General features: G+C 41.0%; 3 protein-coding genes across 7 annotated transcripts; all 3 read right to left on the reverse strand.

Moving 5' to 3' along the window:
- Positions 1-1,342: 1,342 nt before the first annotated feature.
- Positions 1,343-10,281, reverse strand: agfg1b (ArfGAP with FG repeats 1b). 3 transcript variants are annotated; one of them, XM_031298058.2, is made up of 12 exons: positions 9,936-10,279; positions 7,298-7,391; positions 6,898-7,013; positions 6,284-6,422; positions 6,012-6,168; positions 5,721-5,828; positions 4,381-4,525; positions 4,154-4,233; positions 3,970-4,062; positions 3,596-3,754; positions 2,010-2,104; positions 1,343-1,799 (listed from the first exon to the last, which is right to left on the reverse strand). In XM_031298058.2, the coding sequence occupies exons 1-12, from the start codon at positions 10,100-10,102 to the stop codon at positions 1,743-1,745; spliced, it is 1,410 nt and encodes a 469-aa protein (XP_031153918.1). In that variant the 5' UTR covers positions 10,103-10,279; the 3' UTR covers positions 1,343-1,742. The 3 variants fall into 3 exon arrangements, with proteins under 3 accessions (XP_031153918.1, XP_035860835.1, XP_031153920.1); XM_036004942.1 differs by lacking the exon at positions 5,721-5,828 and having other exon boundaries at positions 9,936-10,281; XM_031298060.2 differs by lacking the exon at positions 3,596-3,754 and having other exon boundaries at positions 9,936-10,281.
- An 875-nt stretch (positions 10,282-11,156) lies between these two features.
- Positions 11,157-18,902, reverse strand: zgc:110269 (probable flap endonuclease 1 homolog). Of its 2 annotated transcripts, XM_031298067.2 has the most exons (12): positions 18,821-18,902; positions 18,580-18,699; positions 17,219-17,285; positions 16,082-16,184; positions 15,666-15,720; positions 14,834-14,895; positions 14,598-14,734; positions 13,860-13,920; positions 13,604-13,735; positions 13,360-13,505; positions 11,677-11,821; positions 11,157-11,348 (listed from the first exon to the last, which is right to left on the reverse strand). In XM_031298067.2, exons 2-12 carry the CDS (start codon positions 18,659-18,661, stop codon positions 11,292-11,294), a joined length of 1,047 nt encoding a protein of 348 aa, XP_031153927.1. In that variant the 5' UTR covers positions 18,662-18,699; positions 18,821-18,902; the 3' UTR covers positions 11,157-11,291. The 2 variants fall into 2 exon arrangements, with proteins under 2 accessions (XP_031153927.1, XP_031153929.1); XM_031298069.2 differs by lacking the exon at positions 18,580-18,699 and having other exon boundaries at positions 18,821-18,892.
- A 21-nt stretch (positions 18,903-18,923) lies between these two features.
- On the reverse strand, positions 18,924-25,706 carry LOC116048817 (mitochondrial fission factor homolog B-like). Of its 2 annotated transcripts, XM_031298070.2 has the most exons (8): positions 25,425-25,706; positions 24,508-24,726; positions 23,741-23,919; positions 23,113-23,204; positions 22,811-22,981; positions 22,550-22,645; positions 22,392-22,467; positions 18,924-20,866 (listed from the first exon to the last, which is right to left on the reverse strand). In XM_031298070.2, exons 2-8 carry the CDS (start codon positions 24,719-24,721, stop codon positions 20,735-20,737), a joined length of 960 nt encoding a protein of 319 aa, XP_031153930.1. In that variant the 5' UTR covers positions 24,722-24,726; positions 25,425-25,706; the 3' UTR covers positions 18,924-20,734. The 2 variants fall into 2 exon arrangements, with proteins under 2 accessions (XP_031153930.1, XP_031153931.1); XM_031298071.2 differs by lacking the exon at positions 22,550-22,645.
- Between the last annotated feature and the right edge of the window lie 588 nt (positions 25,707-26,294).

Genomic DNA, 26,294 nt, shown 5'->3' on the forward strand with positions numbered 1-26,294 from the left:
ATATTCAATCTACTCTCATTGACAGATATTAAATGGACAATATACTAGTAAAACAAATCAGCTTCAACAACTCAAAAAAATATTATTATAACCTTCACAAAGGTAGGAACAGTTTACAGTAACTGTTTAGCTGTATTAGTCTCAATTAGTGTTACCTGATTGAGTGTACCTAATAAACTGGCAACAGAGTGTATTTAGTCACCTCTCTGATGGAATAATCATAAGACATGGTTACACAAAATTGTAGTTAAAAATCTTTTAATTTATTTATACATATATTTATATATGTACACATTTCCTTACCTCTTCTTGTAAAGACAAGAAACACATTGTCAAATTCATTGTTAGTCATTGGTGGCACAATCGAGACACTAGTTCTCCAGAGTCCCAGGATGATCCAGTAACATAATAATCCATTAATTAATCTGTTCTTTTCCTTGCCTTAATAATGTAAAGGAAACTGAAGGGAGATCAATATTTCTCCTTATCTTCACTCCATAAGCTTTTTCACCAGAAGGCAAAGAAAAGGACAGATGTCAAGGGAGTGTAGTGAATACAACTTAACATTTCATAAATATTTTGTGTTAAAAGGCAGGGTCTGGTAAACCTGTCATTACCTTTCATTCCCTGTCAAGAGGATAAGTCACCCGCCACAACCATGTGAATAACTACTTCATCTGTTTTGACGCAACCCAATTTGGGTCACACCCACAACCCTAAAACCTTCTTAACAGTCTTTCCTTTTGTCTTCATCATATTCATAAAATATAGTGAATATCTGAAAGCAGGAGAAAGGTTACTTAGAGTATTTTTAACAATGTTACCAATAGTTATAGATTAGTTAGGGTAACAGGACATAGAAATAATCATCTTCAAGCCTACACTTTTTGTCTCCTCCATTTGTGCTTTAGTAGACATGCCTGTCCCTTTACCTCGTGGGCTAAAATATCTGAAATCTATGCAGTCCTCATATTCTAGGAGTTGCCCCTGGTTTCAAACCAAAATTTAGCCCATACCCCTTTTTTTCACAATTTCACAAATTTTGGCAATATTATTAAAAGGATGACAAATAGTCCAGGATCAATGCTGTATCCCAGCCACCTGTTTGGTATGTTACTCTAGTTTAAAAAAAAATGTGGGTTTGGTTGCTTTGGGTTATAGGCAACTTGTAAGTTAATAAAGGACATTTTGCACCTTAGTGTCAGTATAGCCACAATTATGCTGAAATAACAAAAAGAAATCCCTTTTGAAAATGAAATACCTGCATCGTCACGGTTGCTTCAAACCAGAGATCATGGATTTGGATGGAACCCTGTTAATAATCCTATAGTCTATACCCTTACCCCCTAGACACTTCGTAGTGTTTTTTTTTTTTTCTTCTTTCAACAAGGTATGTGTATACTCACCCTTGTCAACTCAGTCCTTGTTATACATAACATGTACTTAATTGTGATTACATATTATGATATGCACAGAGCTTACAGTTGTAAACATAAAATAAAAAGCATATAATGTATTGTATATAGTCCAAACAGTACATTTTTTCTGTCTTCGCATAACAGTCCCTTAGTCTCCAATAGTCATTTGTACTCCTTCATAGTGTTGTAAACTTCTTTTTATGAAAAAAAAAAGAAAAAAAGTGTTTTTTAAAAAAGACTGTACTGCCACTAATTGCATGATGAAACGGATGCGTTGAATATGTGCTGCATGCTGCCCTCTGGTGGCAAGGACTGGGAGTTGTGCTACAGGAAAGGGTTGGTTGAACCCGCTGAAGGAAATGACCCGGCTGGGGCTCCCGCCTGGAATAGGAAAGGGATGGATGTAAGACACCAACAGAAAACATTCTGAGACAATTATTACCTTCAAATTATTGTTATTAATAGGAATGTTTTCAATGAAATCAATCAGTACAATTGTTTTCCGAAACTTATAAAAGCCCCCACAGTACCTCCTTTATTGCCTTCTTTAACCCCAGAAGCTGGGAAAACAAAAAGGCAAAGCATGCTCACCATGAATGGGTTATTGGACATGCCAGGACCAGCCAAGGGCTGCCCAAAGGGCGTCATGGAGGGCTTGTTCTGTCCGTAGACTGGGAATGCAGGGCCTAGGGGTGATAAAGGGAAAGGGTTGTCTGCTCTTTCCTGCAGTTAAGCAGTGTAGAATAATGTTCTTACTATTTGCAGATAAATATAATAAGAATGTAAATATTCTTATGTTATGTATGTATGTTTCCATAAGAGACCAAGTTTGTTTTGGTGTATGCTTTTTGCACAGAGTTGTGTGCTGTCATAGAGACGGTGGATCCCTAAACAAAGAAAACTGACGCGCAGATGGTTTAGCTTAAGCGGTAAATATAAGATAGTTAGGGTCACGGTGGCCTCGAGCAAAGTACATTGAGTAATAATAACAAATGAGGACGAGACATAATACAGTGGCCCCCACCTTGGCGGGGTGTTGTGTGAAGATAGCAGTCCCGGTGCGGAAGAAGAAGAGAGGACCCAAGAAAGAAAGCATAAGAGATGAGGGGAAGAATAGATCGGGGCTCACAAGGTCTGACAGTCTAGAGATACGTGGACCGGCTCTGGCTGTTTGTCTGTTGCTAGGGAAACTTAGTCTCTGCGTGCCTTGTGATCCCACAGATCTGTGTATTGAAACTCCGATGCTTGACTGATAGAACAAATGTATTTGACTTCATCTTATCGTCTTATTTGGCTCTTGCTTAGGATCAATGTAATTCCAATTTAACAAATACGCGGGATATACAGGTCTTTTATTTGGGGTCGGACACATTGTCCCAAAAGGGGGGACACAGAGGAGGAAAACCCCAACAGCAGCAATGTGTAATATATTTCATTGCAACTGTTATATATACCGGCCAAAAATAGGAGGCTATAAAGAGTCAAAGATAAATCATCTTTTTACAGTGAACATAATTACAAGTTCATTTTTTTAAAGCACTAAGGGACTAAAGCCGTCTACACATGATAGGCGGCAAAACCGCTTTGCACTGGCCATTCCATTGATTTCCACTCAAAATTCTAATTATTTCGACCTCTGACCTAGTTGCCGCTGACCTTTCGAAAGTGCAACCAATGAGATAACAGCATGTCGTTACCTAGCAATGGGAAATAGGTTCCTTGCCACCCTTGATGACGTTTACCTGCACTGCGCTTTGCTCTCTGCGCTTTGCTCTGCGCCCTACCTAGCAGTGCGCAGAGAGCAAATTGCGTATCATGTGTAGGCGGCTTAAAACTATGAAGAGGAGGGGAGAAAATAAACAAAAGAGCCAAGCCAAGTTTTGATTGCATTCAGGTGTGAACAGAGCCTTATGAGTGATGTACAGAGCAGGAACCCTAAAGCTTTGTACCCCAAATGCAACCTTTTATCACTGTGCAGTAGCTGCCACTGACAAGTCACTTTTAATGTGCTGCAGCCTCAGCAAGACAAACACAATTCCCAAAGCAGATGGCCACCATGTAGATAAAGAAACATAACATTCATGCCAAGAAAAATGCTCTATGTGACCTAAATCACTGAAAGGTACTGCACAGGTGGAACAGGGTAAGAGGACAGAGGGGTGTGGAAGGCCACTAACCATTAGACTGAGGGTGGTAGGCCCCGGGTTGAGAGTAAGGGATGGGAGCCTGGCCAGGGAATTGCTGCTGGAAGTTTCCGCTGAAACTGGTCGGGAGGCAGTAGGAAGATGCATTTCCAAAGCCGGCGGGCATGCTCATAGAGCCAGTGCCAAACGAGGCTACGAGACACACGCAGCATGTGTGTAAATGCATATGCACGCACACACGCACACACACACACACACACACACACACACACACACACACACACTCTAGATATGTTGGCAAATCACAAAGCTTCTTGGCAATGTAACTGAGTTACATCTAAGTAACAAAAATGTTTAATTAAAAAATGTGTCTTATTAAATACACAAACATGTAAATGTGCACACACCCGCAGCTGGCGCTCTGCCATTGGTCTGGAAAGGGTTGGTGGCCATCTCCGGGGCAACGGCTGCAGCAACGAAGGGATTTGTGGATGGGACGGCTAGATGAAATGCAGGTGGAAGTTGCAAAATTAGTCTGAAAATGTATTTTAATTCTGCATGCATCACTGTAGTAGTAATCACTATAACCACCTCCAAAGCCAGGCTGCATGCTGGGTAACACAGGTGGATTCTGGGCGGGCGATGAACCAAGCACTGGTCCAAATAAGTTCCTGTGAAGAAAATGCCCTGATTAGATGCTGTTACATCCGTTTAACACATGCAATATGCATGACAGGCATTAATTAACCTTTAGAACTGATACACTGATACTGTAATAGTAGTGCTATTATTACTGTGTGTGTCTGCCAGTCTCTCACCCTGGCACATTGCTGGCTGTGGTAACAGAGGAGCTGAGCTCGTTGTCCAACTCAGCCAGAGCAGCGTATCGATCCTCTCTGCGGCTCTCTGTCTGGGACTGGGTAGGGACGGCACTAGACATTGACGGGATTGGCACACCTCCCCCTTTCGGAAATTAAAAAAAATTAAAATAAGATACTCACAAATCAAGTGCCACATGCATACACACCACACACTCAAATAATAGAGAATTAAAGGAACATGCCGACTTACTGGGACTTGAGCTTATTCACCGTATCCCCCAGGGTTAGATAAGTCCATACATACCCTTCTCATCTCTGTGCGTGTCGTAACTCTGTCTGACGCCCCCACAGCTAGCCTAGCTTAGCACAGATCCTGGAGGTAACCGGCTCCATCTAGCCTACTGCTCCCAATAAGTGACAAAATAACGCCAACATTTTCCTATTTACATGTTGTAATTTGTATAGTCACAGCGTGTACAAATAACAAGTTCAAACTGGGAACTATATTCTCAGAAGGCGAAGCACTGCTACTTCTGCTACTTGGGCGGAGTGATTTGCTTGCAGCTCCTGAGAAGCCCAGTGGTGAGGAGCAGAGAGTAACAATGGTGCTTTTCAGGTGTTGTGCTAATCACTCCGCCCAAGTAGCAGTGCTTCGCCTTCTGAGAATATAGTTCCCAGTATGTACGTTAGAAGATGGCTGTGTCTCATGTGACCTTGTTATTTGTACACGCTGTGACTATACAAATCACAACATGTAAATAGGAACACGTTGGCGTTATTTTGTCACTTATTGGGAGCAGTAGGCTAGATGGATCTGTGCTAAGCTAGGCTAGCGGTGGGTGGGTCAGACAGAGTTACGACACGCACGGAGATGAGAAGGGTATGTATGGACTTATCTAACTCTGGGGGATACGGTGAATAAGCTAAAGTCCCAATAAGTCGGCGTGGTCTTTAAATAAAGATTCAGGGAAAAGCGTGGTATTTTGTAACAGGTTTAGGGCTAAATGTCCAATGGGTGTCTCCTTTCATAGCGCTTTTGTCAAATTAATTTAAATTGAAAGCACGTGTCGGTGTGTTTTCCAACATTGCTAACAACGTAGCGTGTCTTAAGTGCTCACTGCGCTGAGCATTAGTTTAAAAACCTGAGAAATGTGCTTCAATCAAATTTCATCAACAGTAGTGATGATCAGCGCCAATGCTCTACGCATCTATAGGTGATTACAGAAAGGGCTTGCCCAGTGGACACAGTGGGTAAGAAACAAATAAGAAAAATACTGAGATGAGGGTGAGTGTGTGTGGATAGGGTGGAGGAAAGACAATGGTGGGGAGGGGGGTACCTGATGAAAAGGACTTTGAGGGGGGTGACGTGCTCAGATGGGATGGAATTGCAGTGTTTCCAAATGCCGCAAAGTTGGCAAAGTTGGTATCTGAATTACCCTGAGGTGCTGCAGCCATACACAAGGAAAAATGAACAATGAATGTAGAAATAAAAACAATGGCAGGGCAATGCATGGGATGATGACATACCAGGCTTCACACTGCTAAATATCTGTATTGCTGTGTATCGAGTGTCTGAGTGAAATGTTGGACCTTTTGGGACCTTTGAGAGAAAGCTATAGCTAGCTTACCTGACTGGCTGGGAAAATGTGCAAAGTTGGCAAAGTTGGTAGAGCTGGAAGATTGAGTGGCTGGAGCGGCAAAGATGTCTCCTCCCAGGTCAGAGAGCAAGTCAAACTTCTTCTCCTGAGCAACGCTGTGAGCCTGGGAACGACCTAGCCCCGGAGACTGGGCAGCGGGCGCACAAATTAAAGAGTTAAAAGTCTTCTCCGTCCAAATTCCAAAAGACATCATAGACATTTATCTAATGGACAAAGAGAGCCTCAGAGAACATTTCTGTTACCTGGCGCAGTGGGGTCTTGTTGAGCTGCAGGGTCTTGAGGGGTTGTACTTCTGGGGTACTACCAGTGCTGCTGGCTGAGGAGCCAGACACAGAGGCCTGGACACTAGCTACCGCCCTTGCCTGGTCTGGAGGAACATACCTAGGCATCCAGGAAAGCACACCAACACAAATGCAGAGTATTAAAAACAAAAAAAGACAGAAAATAAAAGGAAGGCTTTTATAACTGATCCTGACTGGGCACTACGCAAGTACAACAAATGGGTAATTTATCTATTTGATTGGGCTAAAGGTAAGTATTTAAATCGAATGGGACCTTCCTTTATAAAGCAGTTTTTAAAGTTGTTCTCTTTCCACCAACACTGCATGCAAAAGAGGAAAGTGACAATGAAGAGCATGCTATCAAACTGAAACATATGGTTAACCACCACTGACTTTATAGCACTCCATTATTTAAAGAAGTATCACATATTGGTTTATCTAACCATTTATATTATGTGCATCCAAGGGGTGAAGGACTGAAATAAGTATTTTGGTTTGTGATCTTTTGACAACAGGGTTTACACTTCCCAGAACATATCAAACAAACAAGAAAAAAATCAACAAGTTTATTTTACCATCTTTTCTTTTCATATTTTTCCTGAAGGAACTCTTTTACTTTCAGTGGTTCTCGGAAATCTGGAACAACTAACGTCCTGTCGTCATAGAGGCCCAGCCAGATGTGTTTACAGACCTACAGGGGGGGCAGAGGAATGAGGAGAGTGGGAGGTAAGAGGGGATTGAGGTGGGGGTGGTGGCAAAGCCGGGAGAGAGGTGAGAGGAAGTAAAGGGTAGGGGGAGGGGAGGACGAGAAATGGGAGAGAAAAATGGGGAGAGAGGAATGCCAATAAAGTTGACTATGCAGGGTTCAGGAAATGCCAAGATGCTTCTGAATCAAAACCAGAATGACTATAAAAAATACTGCTCAACAATGTGAAATATGGTGCTGAGTCCTTTGGTGTAAAGTGTGCCCGATACCTCATTGCTGTGTTTCTGTAGGAACTCAATTTCCTGATGTGTGAATGTGGTCATAGAGATGGACTTCACTCTGTGTGGGGGGTTCAGTCCTCGTCTGTAGGTGGAGGAGGTACATTTTTAGCTTTTTTGCCCCTGTTTATTAGTATTTGAGTCAACAAACAGTAAATACTGCATACAGATTATAACAAATATTACAAAAACAGTACAGAATTTACACACAGAGACACACAACAGGACACATGCAGTAAATAAAAGTATAAATATGAACCAAGGTACAACCGCACAGATGCATTGATATATTTTCTTATTTCATGTATGTGTATTTTATGTTTGGGGAATAAAAACTGAGTGCAATGAACATTTGTCAGACATTTCTAATTGAAGACCATAGACGTTACAGTTTTGGTTTACATCTTAGAATGTTATTGTAAATATGAATTTCTTAAAATCAAAATGAAAGGCAAATCAGAAATGTTTGTGATTTGAATTGATTTAATTTGATTAGAAATGACAGACCTACTTAGAAATTGCCGATATTGTGCTCACTGTTATAAGTGACTTATAGCAGATGCCATCATAACTATACATGTTTAAAGAGTCAGTAAAGGCTGGAAACTCAAATTCACTTCACAGTGAATGTAATTAAAAAACATTTTGACATGGATCCACAGAAAACATACTTGAGTAATAAAAGGTCAAACAGATCTCTACAAATGGATCTAAGCCAAGTACAAATACAAAACACAAAACAACTAATTGCATAAGTCTTTGCACATATATTATATATATTTGTGACATATAAAAATCACACCGTAACAGCCAACTGTTTTAAGAAGTCACATAATGAGCCAAATTGAAATCCCCTGTGTGTAATGGTAGGTGGGACAAGTGACATTAGATTAAATATACTTTAAAAAGCTGGAAGTTGCAACAGCTGGTTGGTAAGTTTTATGGCAAAAGCTAAATCAAGATGACAAATAAATCTGTGGCCAGATTATTGAATCATTGCTTGTTTATATAGCACAAAATAACATTTGTGCTTAGGGTCAACTATCAACACTGAAGGGGGGGAAAAAATCAACAAACAGAATATAGTAAGGGCAATCATACAATCTTTTTTAAATGGCTGTAAATTTGCCTCAAGCAGGCAGTTTTCAATATAAGAGGGTCTGTGCAAGAGGGCCAACTGCGAGGAAGGGCATCAAGAGCCAATTCTGGATGAGCTTTTATTGTGAAAATGGGAGACACGGTGATGTTTACAACTATTGCTTCCCCAGTTTCGGCTGGGCTAGACATCTGGGCTAGTGTTCGCCATAAGGGATGTCGGGTCTATGGTCAGATGATTGCAAAACACATCCAGCCATCACCACCTTTAAGGCTTGTGATGGCAGCACCATGCTCTGGGGATGCCGCTGCAGGCCATGGAAGGCTTGTAGGGGTTAAGTCTAAAGACACATCCTGGAGGAAAACCTGATGCAATCTATAACAGGAGTGGCTGAAAAACAACAATGTAATGTTCTGGTGTGGCCAAGTCAGAGGCCAGGCCTCCATCCAATCCAGAATTTATAGCAGGATTTGAAAATTGCTGTTCACTGCAACTTGACCGAGCTTTCAGAGTTTTGCAAAGAAGACTGAGGGGAAAACCGCAGTGTCCAGATGTGCTGATACAGACCCTTCCACATCAACTCAAGGCTGAAACTGTTGTCAAAGGAGTAATTAATTATGTTGTTTAATTTGTAATTACTTAAGATAGTAGAAAATACACACTATATTGTTATAAATGGATTACGTGGATATTGATTATTTTCTTCATCTTTATTTCTAAGTCTTTACTGGCGCAAAATCAGTCAAAAACCGTTTCTTCACAGATGACAGATATTACACATCTGTAATATATCTGCCTGTTTTCCACTCTTTGACCAATAGGTGGTGTTGTGAGCAAATGAAGCCTCGAGAAATTAACCCTTTTGTGAACCACTTTGCTGGAAAGCATCAATGCTTCACGAGGCTTCATCTCGCCACCACTAGCCTTAATATTGGTTATGATTTCATAACGACTAAAGGAAGAACTGGTTTCATCAGACGGCAGCTGAGGAATGACCCACTGCCCTGCCCTACTTCGTCTTTTAACTACTCCCCAAGTAGAGAGACCCACCCTGCCCCTGCTTATCTCGAGGTGTGTGTGTTTGCCACATGCCGACCGTGTCGGAGGTCCAGCTAAAGTTCAACTAGAGGAGGTTTATATGTGACGTGCTGTCGTCAAATATTTGATCATTATGAATTTTTACGTTGGGCGTGCTAACCTTGTACGACCACACAGGCAACCAGACCTGACTACACACAGGTACTCAGTCACTGAAACCAGCCCTCACACTCTGCCTGAACACCACTTCTTTTCACACTGAAGTAAAGCTGTAAATAAAGCTGTAAACAAACCAAACTGCCGACACTACCCGACCCAAACCAACGGCAGAACCGACGTTACCTGTCCTGACTTTAACACTAGCTAACAAGCTAACAGTACCACCAAGTCAGTTGTGGACTGGACAAATCCATCACCGACAGCGGCGTCTTTTGTCCTTGCCTGGTGGACACTGTAAACAATAAATATGGTACTTTCGTCCAAAAGGAAACTCACAAGATCCCAGAGCAGGTGGTACAGACGAAGGAGCCCACTGTCATGTTGACATAGGTCGGGCCGCGCTGGTCGCAGTCGAAGCATTTCCTATTCGCGGGCAGGCTAGTCATTTCCCGGAGCATCTTCAAATGAGTCTCCTCTTGCTTTCTCTTCGCACTCGTCGCCATAGCCGAAAACAGCGGGCTAGTATCACAGGGGAAGAAGTTTGGTCAAGGGACCCGGCACAGGGCGGGTGTCTTCGCGGTAGACTTGTCGGTAGCGGCGGCGGCGGCCGGGGAGACACCTTCCTTGCCGGGGAGACTGGGGCGACTGACAAACTACTTCTTCTACACGGCCATAGTGTGACACAGACCGGCTTCACAAGCACAGGCGCCATCTGTTGGTTTGGAATAATGCCTCGTACACTGAATAACACACTCATGCAGAAGTATTTCAGACAAAAATGGTGCAATGAAAATACTACACTAACCAATCACACTTCCCATAAGAAAATCACACAAACAAATACACATCAACATTATTTTAATTAAAAAAAAATGCCAATAAATATAAAGCATACAGTGTATACTGTATTTACAAATATTTCAAAAATAATAAAAAAAAAATCTTCATTTGTCTTCATTTAAACATCTCACCATCTCTTTTTGACATGATACTACTTTGTGGTGCATGTTTTAAAATGCAAGTCCTTGGTCTCTGCCTTGGCACCCTTTACACAACAGGTGCTCATTGAATATCTAGTGATGAGACATCCCCTGTCTCCAGTTCTGGCTGGAGGGAAGGCCTCCCTGACAGTGATCCACTGTTCTCTTTCATAGCCGTCCATCGCCTGCTCTGCTTTTCCTGGTAGCTGGATACACTAAAGAACTGCTCGGTGAACTGCATTGTTGCAAACACTGCCGTTAAGGCAAGATCAGATTATTGTATCGTCAGTGGGGGTAGTTCTCCCATGCAGAAACAAAGACTTGAAGTCAATGTCTTGCAAGACGCCTGTTTTGGCTTCTTTTAAATTTGGCGGTGACTAGAAGGCACCCAGAAAAGCGCAGTCTTCTCCCAATGCAAAACCATGATTCAACATGTAAAGCTGCTGCTTTCTGAAACTATTGACATTTGTCAATTTATATTGTTACAGAAGATAGAATCAAAACACATGGAATATTATTTAGTCACTGACATGGATGTTGACAATGCTAGACTTTCTCCTCAAAGTCATCTCATGGCAGAAATTCAAGATCAGAATCACAGATTTGTCTGATTCTTTTTTTTTTTTCATGACTGTTTGAGATATTTGGAAAGGCGTTGAAAACAACTTGCAACTTTGATGGTGGAGGCAGCAAGCAGGAGATGGTGGCGGCTTTATTTTGACTTTGGTCTCTTTCTTTTGCTGCTTAAAGAGTCTGCAGCTTCCACAGTCTGGAGGAAGAAAAGAGAACTGTTCAGACTAATCAACAACACGCACACACACACACACACACACACACACACACACACACACACATTTGGAAGTACTAAGAATTAATAGTGATTTTTTTTTCAGGTCATAACTGAAAATAGAAAGCTGAACTGAAGTTGAAATCATGATTGATCCAGACATTTCAAAAGGTAGTTTTAAATAGTTTTTTTGTTAACAAAATAATTATAGCTTTCCTCCAATTAATCAAAATCTGAATCAATTTAATAGTCTTTAAAAAGGCCCAAAATAAAAAAAGAATGTATATTTTTGTAGATGATTGTTGCTCACCTGCTCCCTCTTTCTGGTAACTCTAAAGAAGTCCTCCATGCGAGTCTGCTTGCTATGTCCTGCTGCCCTCTCCTTTACCCTCTCCTCCCGCTTAGTTTCCCGCGTCTGACGGAACTTCTCCATTCGTTGACGAACCCTGTCCTGTCTAAAAACATATCAACAGGTACAGTGGTGGAATGTAACTAAGCACATTTACTCAAGTACTGTACTTAAATACAAATTTGAGGTACTCTACTTTACTTGACTCTTTTCTTTTCATGCCACTTTCTACTTCACTACATTTCAGAGAGAAATATTGTACTTTTTACTCCACTACATTCATCTAAATAACTCATGAATAATATGAATAATGAATAATAAAATACATGAATAGACAGCTAAAAGTTACTAGTTACTTTACAAATTAAGAATTTTGCACACAAAACACATGTAGTTTATAAAATACGATGTCTTATTATATATTATATGTTTTGATCGTTTTTAAAGCTATAGTGCGTAGTTTCTGTCGCCCCCATGAGGAATTCTAAGTAATGTTATTATTATGTAATGTTATAGTATTAGTTATTATTTATTATTATTAGTGACAACAAAACTGTGAGCTCATCCACATGATACAAGCCTTCCGTGATCGCTCACAGCCCCCCCACCTCCTCTATGCAGTTGCTAGTAGCCAAGGAGGACACGGAGGATTAAAAAAACACGATGGACTCTTCAGAAGAGGTCATTATCTTCACTCCAGTTTCTGCGTGGGAAAGTCACCGGGCGACACGATCTTCTGAGTATAGTCATACTGAGAAATACAGAGAGAGTTTTGTGGAGCTGATAGTCTCAATTATCTTTGTAGCAACTCATTTGGCAATGGCTTGAATGTAACAGACGCTCATTTAATATCAAAAAGTTACGCACTAAGGATTTAAAATGTGAGGATTTTGCTGCATTGAGTACTTTTGCTTTTACTTTTTGCTTTTAATACTTTAAAGTGCTCATATTATGCTCATTTTCAGGTTCATAATTGTATTTAGAGGTTGTACCAGAATAGGTTTATGTGGTTTAATTTTCAAAAAAACACTACATTTTGTAATATTATTGTTGTACTGCACATTGCTGCAGCTCCTCTCTTCACCCTGTGTGTTGAGCTCTCTGTTTTAGCTACAGAGTGAGGCATCTCACTTCTGTTCCATCTTTGTTGGGAGTCGCACATGCGCAGTAACTAGGTAAGTACTGCTAGCTAGTCCATTGCAGATTATGAGGTTGTGCCACGCTAGCAGCTAGTCGAGCATTATAACGTGTGTTACAAAGTGACGCACGTTCATCACGGAAGTAAAGGCTGGACTACAATAGAGCTGTTTGGAGCAGTTTGTGAACAGTGTTTTCTGTTGGAGATGGTAAGTCCCTTTGGGGTGGACTTTGGGCTTTTTCACTTTGTAAACCTATAACGTGCACAAAAAAGACATATAACACAATAAAAGAAAGGGAAAAAGGCCAAACAGCATAATATAGGCACTTTAAGTATAGTTTCATGATGATACTTACACACTTTTACTTAAGTAATATTTTCAATGCAGTACTTTTACTTAAATAAAGGATCTGAATATCTCTTCCACCACTGGACACAAATACAGTCTTTGAAAGAGAAACAGAAGCGTGTGAAATGAAAGCTAGGCTTAAGCTAAAAGTACGTACCTCACGTGTTTGACGTGACAGAGGAGCTGAACCAAGGCTTCTTCATCTGGCTCAGTCCAGGTGAGTTCAGGAGCCACTGTTTGGGGTGCACCCAAGAATATCTTCCGTGCTTCTTTAAACTTCCAGAAATGTGGCACAGGATGGGTCTGAAGGCCAGCAAATAGTGTCTTATCAGATCTTACGCTTTTTTCGTAAAGCAACACACAGAAGGAAAAACAAAGACCACCGGTTGTCCATTTGGTACCTGTCTGTTGATATGCAAAACCACATTCTCAATGGTACGGTGCTTCTGGATCAGTGTCAGAGCTCTCCTAGGACCCAAACCGGCTATCTTGTCACAGTAGTCACAGCCCAACAAAATACAAAGGTCAACAAACTGGAAGAAAATTGCACAAAAAAAGGAAAGTTTGAGGACATTTGTATTATTTCCGTGAAGTGGTATTACAAATTATGATATTCTGTACTTTCAAAGACATGACAAGATAAAGTTTTAGTCTCACCTCCTCGTAACTAATTTGGAGTTTCTCTAACAGCTTGGGTAAAGAATATTCAATGATATCACTGTGAAGAAGAAGAAGAAGAAGAGCATAGATCAGCATTTGACCAGTTTAGAAATCTCAGTCTCTTCAGGTAAAGTGATACATTGGATATAAAGTGACATGAGGAAATCCCTCGTTGATGCATCGATACATGAACATTAGCTGAGGCTACAAGTCCTCAGATGTCTGATCTGTGCTAGCCAATGGCTTATTAGACAGAAATGATCAGCACCAAACAAACACATTCATACATTTGAAGCCCCAATGCAACATGAAAAAAGATGTTACTAACTATCCATAACAGAAGAAAACATGATGACAGGATGATGTCTGACTACAGGATTCCCAGCCTCAGGTGAGGCCAATGCATCGATATCACTACAGATGAGCTACTTAAGACCACCTTATGTGAAAAGCTATAATGAATCCATTGCTTTTCTGTAAAGCCTTAGCAACAGAGGTTCTGAAGAGTATTTAAATGCACCAGCCCCAGAAAACGTAAGAAAATGAGAGTAACTTTTAACAAAAATACCTCTGAGCATACAAAGCATGACAGTAAATGCATGTAACAATGTAAATATCCATGAGATACTTTGGAAAATTGCCAGCATAAATGTGAATTATACTAAGAAATGGATTAAAACATAAGAAAACTCCAGTACAGTCCTTACAACAACACATGAATTGCATAATTCTTGCCTGTCCTTCTTGGCGTTCAGCTGGCGAATGAGAATATTGGCTCCAAACGGTAGTGTGTCCATGTCCTCTGATGCCACAGCGTCCACAGTCCCCTCTCTCACCAGCCAGGCGCACATCGCTTCAGCATCCCCTGGAGCCTGGAGCGCAAGACAGAGAGACAGAGATACAAATGAAAAAATGCATGAAGTCAACGAGAAAATATGAAGAAAAAAAAAAATCTGTTTAGCAGGTCACACCTGGATGACAGGCACACCCAGAAGCTTCAGGAGCTGGAGACAATCTTTGGTCTGGGATGATGCTGCATGGAGCACAGAAGAGTCATGGTTACCTTGAGAAGACTTAAAATTCAAATAATATTCCCAGTGTATACTTCTCCAGAATGTAATGAATTCTATAAGTAATTAGTCTCGCATTGCCAGACCAATCTCCACAGAGCTGTGGAGTAAGGTCTGGCTACACCACACATACATTCTGGGATAGGAGAAAATAACACTGGGTTGTTTGCATTTCTTTAAACTAATCACAATCGTCCGGAGCTCCGGACGCAGAGAAGGTGGTTTTGCAAAATAGTCTCGAGAAGGAACTTGTTTTGGTGGAACATTTGCCCCCCGCAGAAGAAAAAGCCACATATAGTATTAAATGAAGTATTAGTATTAAACTGTTCACACAATACAGTAACGTGACCTATTTAAATTAGCTGGATACATGGTTAACGTAATTTCCTCTTACCCGTGTATCGCCGTGTGTATTTTGTCCATAGCAAATCGCTGCCAAGCGGTCCCAAAATGTCACAGTTAGAGAGTTAAAGGCCTTAAACATATTCTTTGTAAATCTTTACAATCACTCATTTCCTGCCTTGTTGCACAATCCAAATTTTCTTCAAAACTTGCCACCAGCGTGTAGCTTGCTAGCTCGAAGTTTGTTTTTGTTTCACGAAGAGAACGGAGTTTGAGAACGGCAACGCACAGACGCACACAAACATCCGCCGGCAATTATCCTGGCGATTCCAGGCTAATAAGTAAAAATTTCAAAACTTGTGCTTGTGGTTATGAATCTGTGTAGATGTACCTGTGCCTGTGAGATTGGGGGAGCTCATACCAGCTGTCTCAGCTCTCTTCTCAAGCTGCAGGAAAAACAGGAGCTTTGATCAGCATGGGTGGGACTGGTCATCTGTATCACACTGCCGGTGGTAGCTGTCTCTATCATATCACACTGGCCTATTGAATTCACTTTCACTTCCTTGTTTTAGATATTTTCCTGCAAAAGAGTGGCTTCCTTTCAGTGAAAGAATAAATAAAGGTAAAAATATATATATATATATATATATATATATATAAGAAGAGCAGTTCTACTGCCATTACGAGCACATGAGGGAAGCATTCAGATTAGTCTCTCTCTGACCTGTGACTGTCTTGAACACACCAAGAGGATAGGTTTTAGTATCGAGTTGAGTCAAAAGATACAGACTCAAAGGTGTGACTTACGGCAGCTGTCTTTTCCCCGGGAGGCTTCCCGTCAAACACAAAGACTGGCTTTATGTCATGTTCCAGGAAGGTGAGCGTGCGGAAGAAGAGACCTGTCAGGGGGCTACGGGGAAGAAATTAAGGATATTTCACACAAACACATTGGCTAAAAAAATAGAAGAAAAAAAAAACTGTACATTGTTAAAAAAGGTATACATATATTTTTTAAGCGTTGCTGAGACTGTGTCAGAGAGGTCTTGATTCAACTTTATGGCTGTGGTTTGTGGTGGTGATGTGTTGGATTGCATTATTTCATAGGCTGTTTCTAATATTTTTGCTCATATGCAAATGTCATGATAAAGATATTAGAAACATTATCCAATATAATGCAGTCAGTCACAACAGAGTGCAGCCTCAAAAAGTACTAATTAAGTCAACGTACCAAATAGCTAAAGCAGTTGTGTGAGTATTTTAAGCCAAAATACTCAAAAACAGGGTATTTTAAAGGGGCGCTATGCAGTTTTGGCCATTTCACGCTTTTTGCTCGCAGGTTTCTCTATAGAGCTCCCCTTACAGCTTCGGAATAGATATTTGGCAACACTGTAAAAACTCGCTCGGTCAGTCTGCCGTTTCCTCTTTCTCTGTTCCTCCGACAATTCTTTCCTAGCTTTCTGCTTCTTTTTTGCGGCTCGCCGGCCAAAAGTTGCAAGGGTGGTTTTTCCGCTCACAGGCACTAGGGGGAAGCGAGACGACCACCATTAGTCATATAACCATTCCAATGACTCCAAAGCTGTTCAGTGAAGGTAAATTAAGCTAAAAAAACTGCATAGTTCCCCTTTAAGAATGTTATTGCATGGCAAATTTATTTGGACTGCCTTGCATCTTACAGGTGTTTCTAATTTTCACAACACGCAATGAACTGGGATGGAAATGGGGAATCTATATATATATATATATATATATATATCTCTATCTATCTATATATCTATATATCTATATATCTATATATATATATATATATATATATATATATATATATATATATATATATATATATAATTCGCTAGTTGAGAAAGAGAAAAGCATGTGAAAAAAAAATCCACTTTTGCCACACTTCAGCAGGACAGAACGGGTCAAATCGGTCATTAAGGGGCTCACCTCAAGGAAGGAGTCGCTGCACGGAACTGGTTCATAACAATGGAGGTATCCAGTGCGATTACTTTTCCTGTGGGGTGTAACACAGCACCATGTAATACAACTTCCATGTAGTCATAATTGGCGTTTCAGTCACATCCACTTTTCCCAAAGGCTCAAATATATTACTGATACATTCATTCAAGTACTTACTTCTTTGTAACACATTTATTCCACTATATTTCAGAGAGAAATTTCCATATGTAAATATCAGTCCATTATATAACTATACAAACAATGTTGTTGTGCTTTATTTCAATGGCAGCAGTTTATCATAGTCACTGCAAATTACAAAGCATTTAAAAGACCTTGTACAATATCTTTCCAAATTGTTTCTGACAACAGTATTAGTATTTTGGCAGCAATGCAGATTTGAATGCATAGAGCTACAATAAATCATTATATGAGCCTCAGTGACTGGGTCATGCCTTGGGCTTTGTGAACTTTTGTTAGTTAGACCAGTTAACATACACTGTCACTGTCATTAAATACTTTTTACAGGTTATTAACAAGGGTAGAGCCAGACCTTGTAAACATTACCAGGGACTCAGCCCAAACCTAGGGGGGGTCCAGGGCATGGATTCCCCCCTCCCCATTTACAGCAGCTATATGCACTATTTTTAAAGCCATTTGATAATAGAATGCCTAAATTAGTACTTAATTTGGGAAAACATGATAGCTACCAAGGGGGGGAAAATCCTCCTGTAGAGCTTAAATCCTGTTTTGTCTCCAATTGTTCTTCAACTCTCTCTATCATTCTGAAACCACAACACAAATAATGTCGAGGGTGACTCATTTTCACTCCAGCCACCTAAAGGCAAAAATTGTCTGATGTTACTATTTTATAAGTGAAATAACAAGTAGGGTAGGAATTTGGTGTAAACAGCATTACAGTCCTAATGTTTTGCATGTAACGCAATTTTGTTTTACTGTGCTGGAGTAGAGTTCATACAGAATGAATGTTTAGCTGACATATCTGCTAGTCAGAAGTTTAAGTATACCCGGTTTTATGATACATTTATGGTAGATAACGTTACGAATTGTCAGGAAAAGTAGTAGTAAAATTACTTTTATCAGCGTGCTTTAAATGCATTCAAGCAGCATTTTAACACTGCAGCTGAACGGTTTCAGTGAAGTTGCGTTAGTGTTACTTGAAGTTTTGTTGCGTAACGTTAGTGTGAGTGATATAACGTTAACAAAGCTAAGCTAACTAGTACCAGGTAACGTTAGTATGCTAACATTAGCCATTAGCCATCGTCGTATGATATGAGAAAGATCAACCGTGCAAGTAAAACAAAAGATGAATGCAAGATCGGGGATATTACCCGTGTAGTCACCGATATCCTTATGAGAAATAGCACCGGGAGCATCTAGGCGGATCAAATCCGCCAGTTTGGTGATGCCCATTGCCAGTAGTAGCACCACTGCTTCTCTTCTTAGTAATACTTCCCGTAGAAGACGACCAACAAAACTGTTAAGATTGGGTAATCAAAATGAATTGCCGTTTGTGGAATGTGGAGGATATTTGGGAGTACAGGTGGACTTTTGTCTTAACTTGAACTGTACCTCTCTAACAACGATGTCAAGTTAAAATCCCTGGAACGTCTTCCTGGTGTTACAGCGGATGGAGCAGCAGGGGTCAGCATTGCACAGAAACAGGGCTCTGGAGGAAATTAACATCCATCATTTATTACAGCAAAGATATTCACAAACAATGAATCGTGTTTTCATATATTACAAAGAAAGTAAAATACTAAACTTAAAACTCCAGCTTCAGCCAAGTAATAGTAACAGTGCTTAACAGAAAGAAAGAACAATGGTTAACTGCAACGTTTTGTTGGCCTCTGCATTGCATACATGTGATAAATAAACCTCCATGTAATACATACTCATTTCATTATGGAAAAATAATGACAGCAATATTTTATATACAGAGCCATCTATTACACATGATCATAGAGACGGTAGCTGTAATATTCATATCACACTGTATGATGAATAAAACCATAGAGCATGCAGATGTTGTAGGTAACTTAGTGGAAAACATGAGTGGTCAAATTCTCTGGAAACCAAGCTCAAACTGTAGATACAGCACAGATAATACCCTTAGTACCCTACCCTTAGTATTGTTGTTGACACTTTACATTAAAGGACAAAATACAACATTTATAACAAAAGGCTATTCAAGTACTGTACACAAATGTTTTGGGTGATGCAGAACTCAAAGGACATTGAGGATAAATGTTATGGCATCTCTAGATTTTAGTCATCTTACTTTGACACTTTAAGAATGGTAGTTTTTTACAAAACGGATGAACCTCGATGTCAAACTTGGCTTGGTTCCCAAAACATTTGTTGCTTAAGTAAATCATTGTTTCCCCTCTAATCATTCTTCTCCTGAAGCTAAATAAAAAAAAAAAAGTCTCATTTTCAAATGTTAACTTTCACAAAGATGAATGATGGTAAGCATCACTATAACATCTGTTGTTGCTTTGCAAAGGATTTATCAAGCTTTAAAACGGTACAATCCGTAATAATTGCACAAAATGACCATAATATATCTGAGAGGCTTTGCGATTCTTGCCGATTCATACCAGGCACTCCTTTGCTACTTTAAAGTGGTCCACATATTCTACGTTGTCTGTAACAGAAGTGAACATCAGTGCAGTATTTGAGAGGTGGAGAAAGCTTTAGACTCAAAACGTCAACACTGACAGAGTTGAAATTATATTTTTCAGAGCAACCTATGTTATAGCTAGTTTTAGCCAAATAAGGTAACTAGTGTTTGTTGTTGATGCCACATAGCAAACCTCAGCTCATCACAACGAAGCGGGTACTAACATTTTCGCAAACATCCAGCCTGTAGTGTCATTGTGCTTCGTCATATTGCCGGTTAACGCAGGTTTTAAATACATAGATGAATCTTTGAATGCGAGATATGCTAACTTTAGCTTTACCTCCAAGACCTGAGGGCCTGTGTCCACATAGTGCTTGTTTCTGGGCGCCAGCGTCTTTTGTCAATTGCTCCCAATGAAAAGACAGCATATGTGGCTGCATGCGACCACCTAGAGAAGAAGCGCTGCACCCAGCGTCTTTTGGCAGAGCGCTACGCCGTTTATTGTGCGGCCACTCTGAGGGCTTCTAGTTGACAATCTCTGAACTCTTCAGAAAAGCGCGGGTGCCGTCAAAGACAGAAAAGGGCATTTGTGGGGGCACTTTTCTGCCAAAGAAAAAACCCTATATGGACACAGGCCCTTAGGTCTTAACTTGACAGCGCTAAGTTTAAAATTTGTCAGTGAAATCACAACGCAGAATTTACTACAGAAACACTAAGGATTGTGGTGGAGGACATTTGCCATGGTTGTTGTAGTTTCCTGTGGTTGCCTTTAGATGTAGTAAAGACTGTATTTAAATGGTTGCAGCTTTAACAAGGAATTGCTTCGGCTTCCAGTGTTTTGAGAGACTCATTCATGTCCAATCTTAGCGACGGAACCAGATCCAGGTGTTAATAAGCCAGAATGCCACCGTAGCAGAATACAGGATCACCTCTCGCTTGGAGCGTTCTTTGTTTTCTTCCTCCAGCAGCTGCAGACGCCGGTTCAACTTGACAATCTGAATGACCACAAAAACATGTTTTTTTTTCTACACTTCACGTCATTCTTTTCGATTATATGTTTCGAAATAGTGACATATCAAAGAAAATGTACTTAAAACTGCAAAACTACAGCAGCAAGAGTTGAAACATACTGTACAGGCCCTTTCACACATGCACTGCAAAGCTAAAATGAACTAGACTTTACCCATCGGAGCTGTGTGTGAGAAACCAAATGTCCGAATTAGTTGGATCGGACATCAAACGGTCTTTAACCTGCCAGCTCCCTAGAACAACATCTGTGTAATGCCGATAAGCCGAAAGTGCGAAAATTCACAGCAAACAAGTAGGCATGATAATGACGTTTCATGCCGCTCACGCAAATTCGGAAAAAAACAGACATTCGAGGGTGATTTACATGAAGATGGCAACGAAAATGTCTAACTGGAGAGACACCGAGACAGTAAGCGCCGATACCGAAATCGTCAGACAAATTCAAGGAACGGCAAGAGATTTGGTCGTTTGTGACCCAATTATGAACGGCTCTGGGATGCAGTGTAATCCGTCATGTCCTGTGCGCTGCACGCTCCACCCAGCGTCACCCCACATCTAAATTAAACGGAGTATTTCCAGTAAGTGAGGACGCATCTGACGCGGACAATCTCCTGTTGTGTGCTACTTACGTGAAAGGGAAACTCCGGAAAATGTCGCCACCTAATTCCTTGGACTTTAAGCTGGTTATGAGGATTATACTTGTGTGCTGGTGTGTCTGTGTCGTTCTAGCGTATCTCTGAGAATAGCAGAGCCGGTGTGTGTGTGTGTGTGTGTGTGCGTTGGGAGTGTGGTAGAGCGAGTGAGAGAGTGACGAGATTAGCTCATTGGTGGAGACAGAGAAACAAAGTGTCTCCCCTGTGCTTTCTGACCATGGTCGGAAAGCTGTAGCAAGAAAGATAAGCCTCTCTCCTCAAGTTCATGTTGTTCACGGAGTAAGGACAACCCGGAAATGAGTAGGAGGAAATGCGACACTATCAAGCCACAGCCAAGCGGATCAATCAGTTGTTGCGGTCTGCGTCGCCGACGTGAAGTTACATTTCTGGGTAGGTGCGCGTCAGGCTACAACGTAGGGTACGGCGTAAGGTCCGTATCTACGCATACCTACGTATGTACCCACAGCTTAGATTCAACGCAGAACCATAAATCAGGCTATAGTCCAGAGTTCATATGTGAAAACGGCTTACTTTAAGTACTTTCTTACAGTCTATGATGTGATTACTACTTGTATTTGTAATGCACTTGTTTTTGTTTGTTTACATCCGAGTATCTGAAAATGCCAGTTTTTACTGGCTGCATGCTGCTCTGCCAGCATCCTTTGTAAGCAGCCTGATATGGGAAACATAAGCTTGTTGTGTCAACATGCCTTCACTGTACCCTGTCAGTTGTAAATTGTAATATACTCACAACAGGCACAATATGCACACCAGAGCAATGCAGACGCATATGAATCTCTTATCAGTGACAGTCATTTAGGCGTGTGAATCATATTACCTGTCGCCGTAGTGAGGAGGCATCCACTAAGCCCGATTCATCAGGGTTTATATCCAGAGCCAGGTCCAGGTGTGTCCTGTGGAGATCAATATATCTCAGTTCAGAACAATGACCACAGTGACATCCCAGCACAATTTTCATGTGCATCACTTTACTACCTTGTGCAATTCATCAGGAACTTTTTGTCCTGTTTTGCTGCTCCAGAAACTCCATAACATCCTCCTCCATTACAGCTCTTCACCCGAGGAGCTTTCCTAAAGGTTACAATGCTGTGACAATAGTGTATTTCATTTCTGTAAATCGTCCTAATTTCATGGATTTTCTTAGGAATTCGCCGCCAGGACCAGCTGTTTGTTCTGTGAAACGCTGTGAATAGAGTGACTTCTGAGAAATACAGGGACAAGGAAGAGAGAAATCACCTGCGGTGGTTGTCATCCAGCACCTCGATAACCTGCTGATATGCCCGGCGTGTTGTTGACTGGATATAAGACAGGAACCCCGCAGCTGTAAACAAGTTTATGTTCACATCCTCAGGGGAACAGAGGGGGGGACACAACCGGACTGGGGGGGCAGAAGGGGAAGGGGTTACACTGGCAGAGAGATAAGTGGGGAGAAACAGTAAAGAAATAAGATATTTTTTAAACAAACCAAATATGAAATAAGAATAACAAGTTCAGAATGCAGCAGCAGTGAAGCAGTGTTGTAACAAATGTGTGCCTACCTCATATCACCTCTGACAATCGGACTGCTGTGGCGGCCGGATACGTTCTCACTCGCACTGCGTTCCCTTCGAGACCGAGTATGAAAGTGGGCCTTTGAATGATACAAAGATTTGAAATTGTGTAAGGCTCACATGAAAAGAGAAACGTTAAAATCTAACGTGTTATTGTTTGCTCTCTTTCAAAGCAGGCTAGTTTACAACTGACGACACGTGATTTTAATGATTTCAGAGAATTTCCACATCAAACTTCACAGGTTGTGTTTTTCACCAGATAACCTTCCAATCATCAGCTTTTTGCTCTAACTTCACGGCCTTTCACCTTTCTCCGCCTAATCTGATTAACATCCAAAATGTTACTGCATCTGCAACATTTTCATCAACAAACTCAAAAGGTGTAACTAATGAGTGACACTGCGAAAGCTGTCGTAGATGTACATAAACACGTGTGCCGTGTTTAATGACACTGTGTGTTTAACTCCAGACTGCTACCTTTCTAAAATGCAAAAGGATAGTATAAATGCTGCACCACTATTTGGATCAATGTCAAGTTCAGTAGATTAAGAAAGTTCCATTTATTGTATTGAGAAATAAAAAGGACACAGAATGAAAACCTTGATTGGACCCTTACCACCTGGCTGGGATTGCTCTGTGAAGTGGCAGTTGGTTCGGTTTCAAGGGAGTCCAGTGGCTGCTCTGTAAGAGTGAGGATATGCGGTGGGGCCTTCATGTTCAAGAGGTCCATGGGAGGGACGGACTGAATCAGGTCAAAGTCTCGGGTACGGGAAAATTGAGCGTCCCCATCATCACCTGTGGAGGAAGTGAGGAGGAGAGGGACAGTTAAATGGTGGTAGGAGGTCACAAGGATCATAAACATTTTAACAATGTTCATTGGCTGGATCTCTAGTTCTCTTATTTGATAACTCCTCGTTAGAACCGTAAGTTGTTCTGGCATTCCTTTGTGAAGGCGGTTTCAAAGCTCTTATTACTGCCCCGAGAATCGAGGAGCGAGGATGGAGCATAGATCTCTAAGGAGCTATGAGCGATACACCAAAGCAGCCTTCCTGGGAAACCATGCAGCTGAACGTTGCTAACTCCGCCCATACAGCTGACGAAGTCACGTGGCACTTCAGAGGAAAGGACGTCTCATCCCTCTAAAAAAAAAAAAAAACATTTCCTCGTTTTCTCTCTCCTCGCACAATTTCCTTGCGTCTCTCCTATGCTTCGGTGGGACGGACTAAGACGTGAGGAAGGGAAGCAAGTGAAGGAACCAGGGATGCAATTTCAAAGAACTGAGATCAGGCCAGTGTGTTGACCTCAGTGCACCTCAATTTCAGTTTTGTGTAGCCTATGTGTTGGGTATTTTCTGCCATGCACCCTTTTACTGTCTGTCCTCACCTGCTATGATGATCCTCTCTGGCACCTGCATCAGAGTTGTGTGAATGGCCAGGGGCTGCTGAAGTGACTGAGACTCCATCTGGTTCCCTGAGGCCACCTTGAGGGTCTCTGGGATTCGCATGCGCTGGCTGATGTCCTCTGTGTACTCCAACTCATAATGGATGCGGTTCATCTCAGCCACCTGTGCAGCGGGGGAAGTGAATGGCCCACTCATCCAGCCTGTAGACACATCAAATGGGAGGAAATGGAAAACCACTTAAGATACTCAACAATTAAAAAGGTAAAAGTTAGACTGTGTAAAACAATCAAGCTACACTTCAGTGATGAATGTTCAGTAATCACATCCAAGCTCATATCTGTGAGCCCTGGCTGTTTGTCATCTCCATAATGTGATTGTAAGTGGTCTGCCTGTCTGTCATCCTGATTTTCTAAATTACAGTTAAAAGCAGTACGATTATACCTTATTTTAAATGACAAATAGGGTGAATTTAGTCATTGCTAACTGACAGAGTGGCGAAGAGTACTGGCCATACTCTCTAGCCCGTGTAAAAGGGCATGTCCCATAGAGGAACCAAATAAGCCCGACGACAGGGTGGAGGATAAGGGGGGTGTATCCGCCAAACCTAATAAATAGTATATTAGAAATAACATTTCACGTTGTGTTGCATTTAATTACATAACATTGACATGAGGTGTTGGCAAATGGCTTCAATGTCACTGAATGAAAAGCCACACAAGACGCCATGTCTAGCATGTATCTAGCTAATGATACTAGTATGTTTAGCATTAGCTAATGATATTTTTATCACAACACGTTAGCTAAGCAGTGCGTTACAACCGCTGACTGTCCGCAATAACAGGCAGGCTAACCCGTAATATATATTGTTTAACTTGCCTTTAGCTTTATGACTACTTACCGTTATGGTTTTAGCACAGGGGGTTAGAATGTCATGTGTCAAAATACTGTTCGTTAACAGCATCAACCGGAACGGACGACGAAAAAAACCGAAAGACAGACACACCGCTTCAAGCTAGTGTGTGTGTGTGTGTGTGTGTGTGTGTGTGTGTGTGTAGCCACTAGCAATATCCTTCGTGTGTGTCCGCTGGGGCGGAGCGTATGAGCTACAGCGTATTAGTACGTCCATGGTAATACCGAGCTGCAGCAGCAGGAGGCACCCAGGTCAGAAAACGATCGCACACAATTATGACACTCAAATTAGTTGGTTCACATACATTGTTTATGTAATTGGCCTAATTAATACAAAATTATACAAAGCTGTTGTTTAGATTTGTTTGCCAATATGTCTGAAAGAGTAACTAAGAAAATGGTAACACATTTCTATTTACTCGATTAGCATCAATTAATGTACTGTAAATGCATTTTATAATTATCAGTGTTTGACGGTGTGCAAAGATAATTAAAAAAAAAAGCTAACCAGAAAATACCATGACAAACATAAAATGTAACATAGGAAATAATATGTCCTACTCAGAGGAGCAGATATGTTCCCTGTCACTTGTAATGATTTGGAGTTCTTCTTTCACAGTTAAAACAATGTGCAGCACATGGTTCACTACCATAAGAGGACATCTGCATCGGAACCTTTGCTTAAGTTTGACCTTTTGCATTTTAGCTAGGTGATTACACTGACTCTAAGTGTATACCAGTGACAGAACTGCACTTTCCAATAGTTCATTGTGCTATATTTTTTCTGACCATTAGTTGTTGTTTTTTTTACTTTGTTGAAAATGCAAGATGTAGCTGTGTTGGTGTTCTGGCATATGCA

This window comes from Sander lucioperca, chromosome 9 (genome assembly GCF_008315115.2).
Source record: "Sander lucioperca isolate FBNREF2018 chromosome 9, SLUC_FBN_1.2, whole genome shotgun sequence".
NCBI classification, from domain to species: Eukaryota; Metazoa; Chordata; class Actinopteri; order Perciformes; family Percidae; genus Sander; species Sander lucioperca.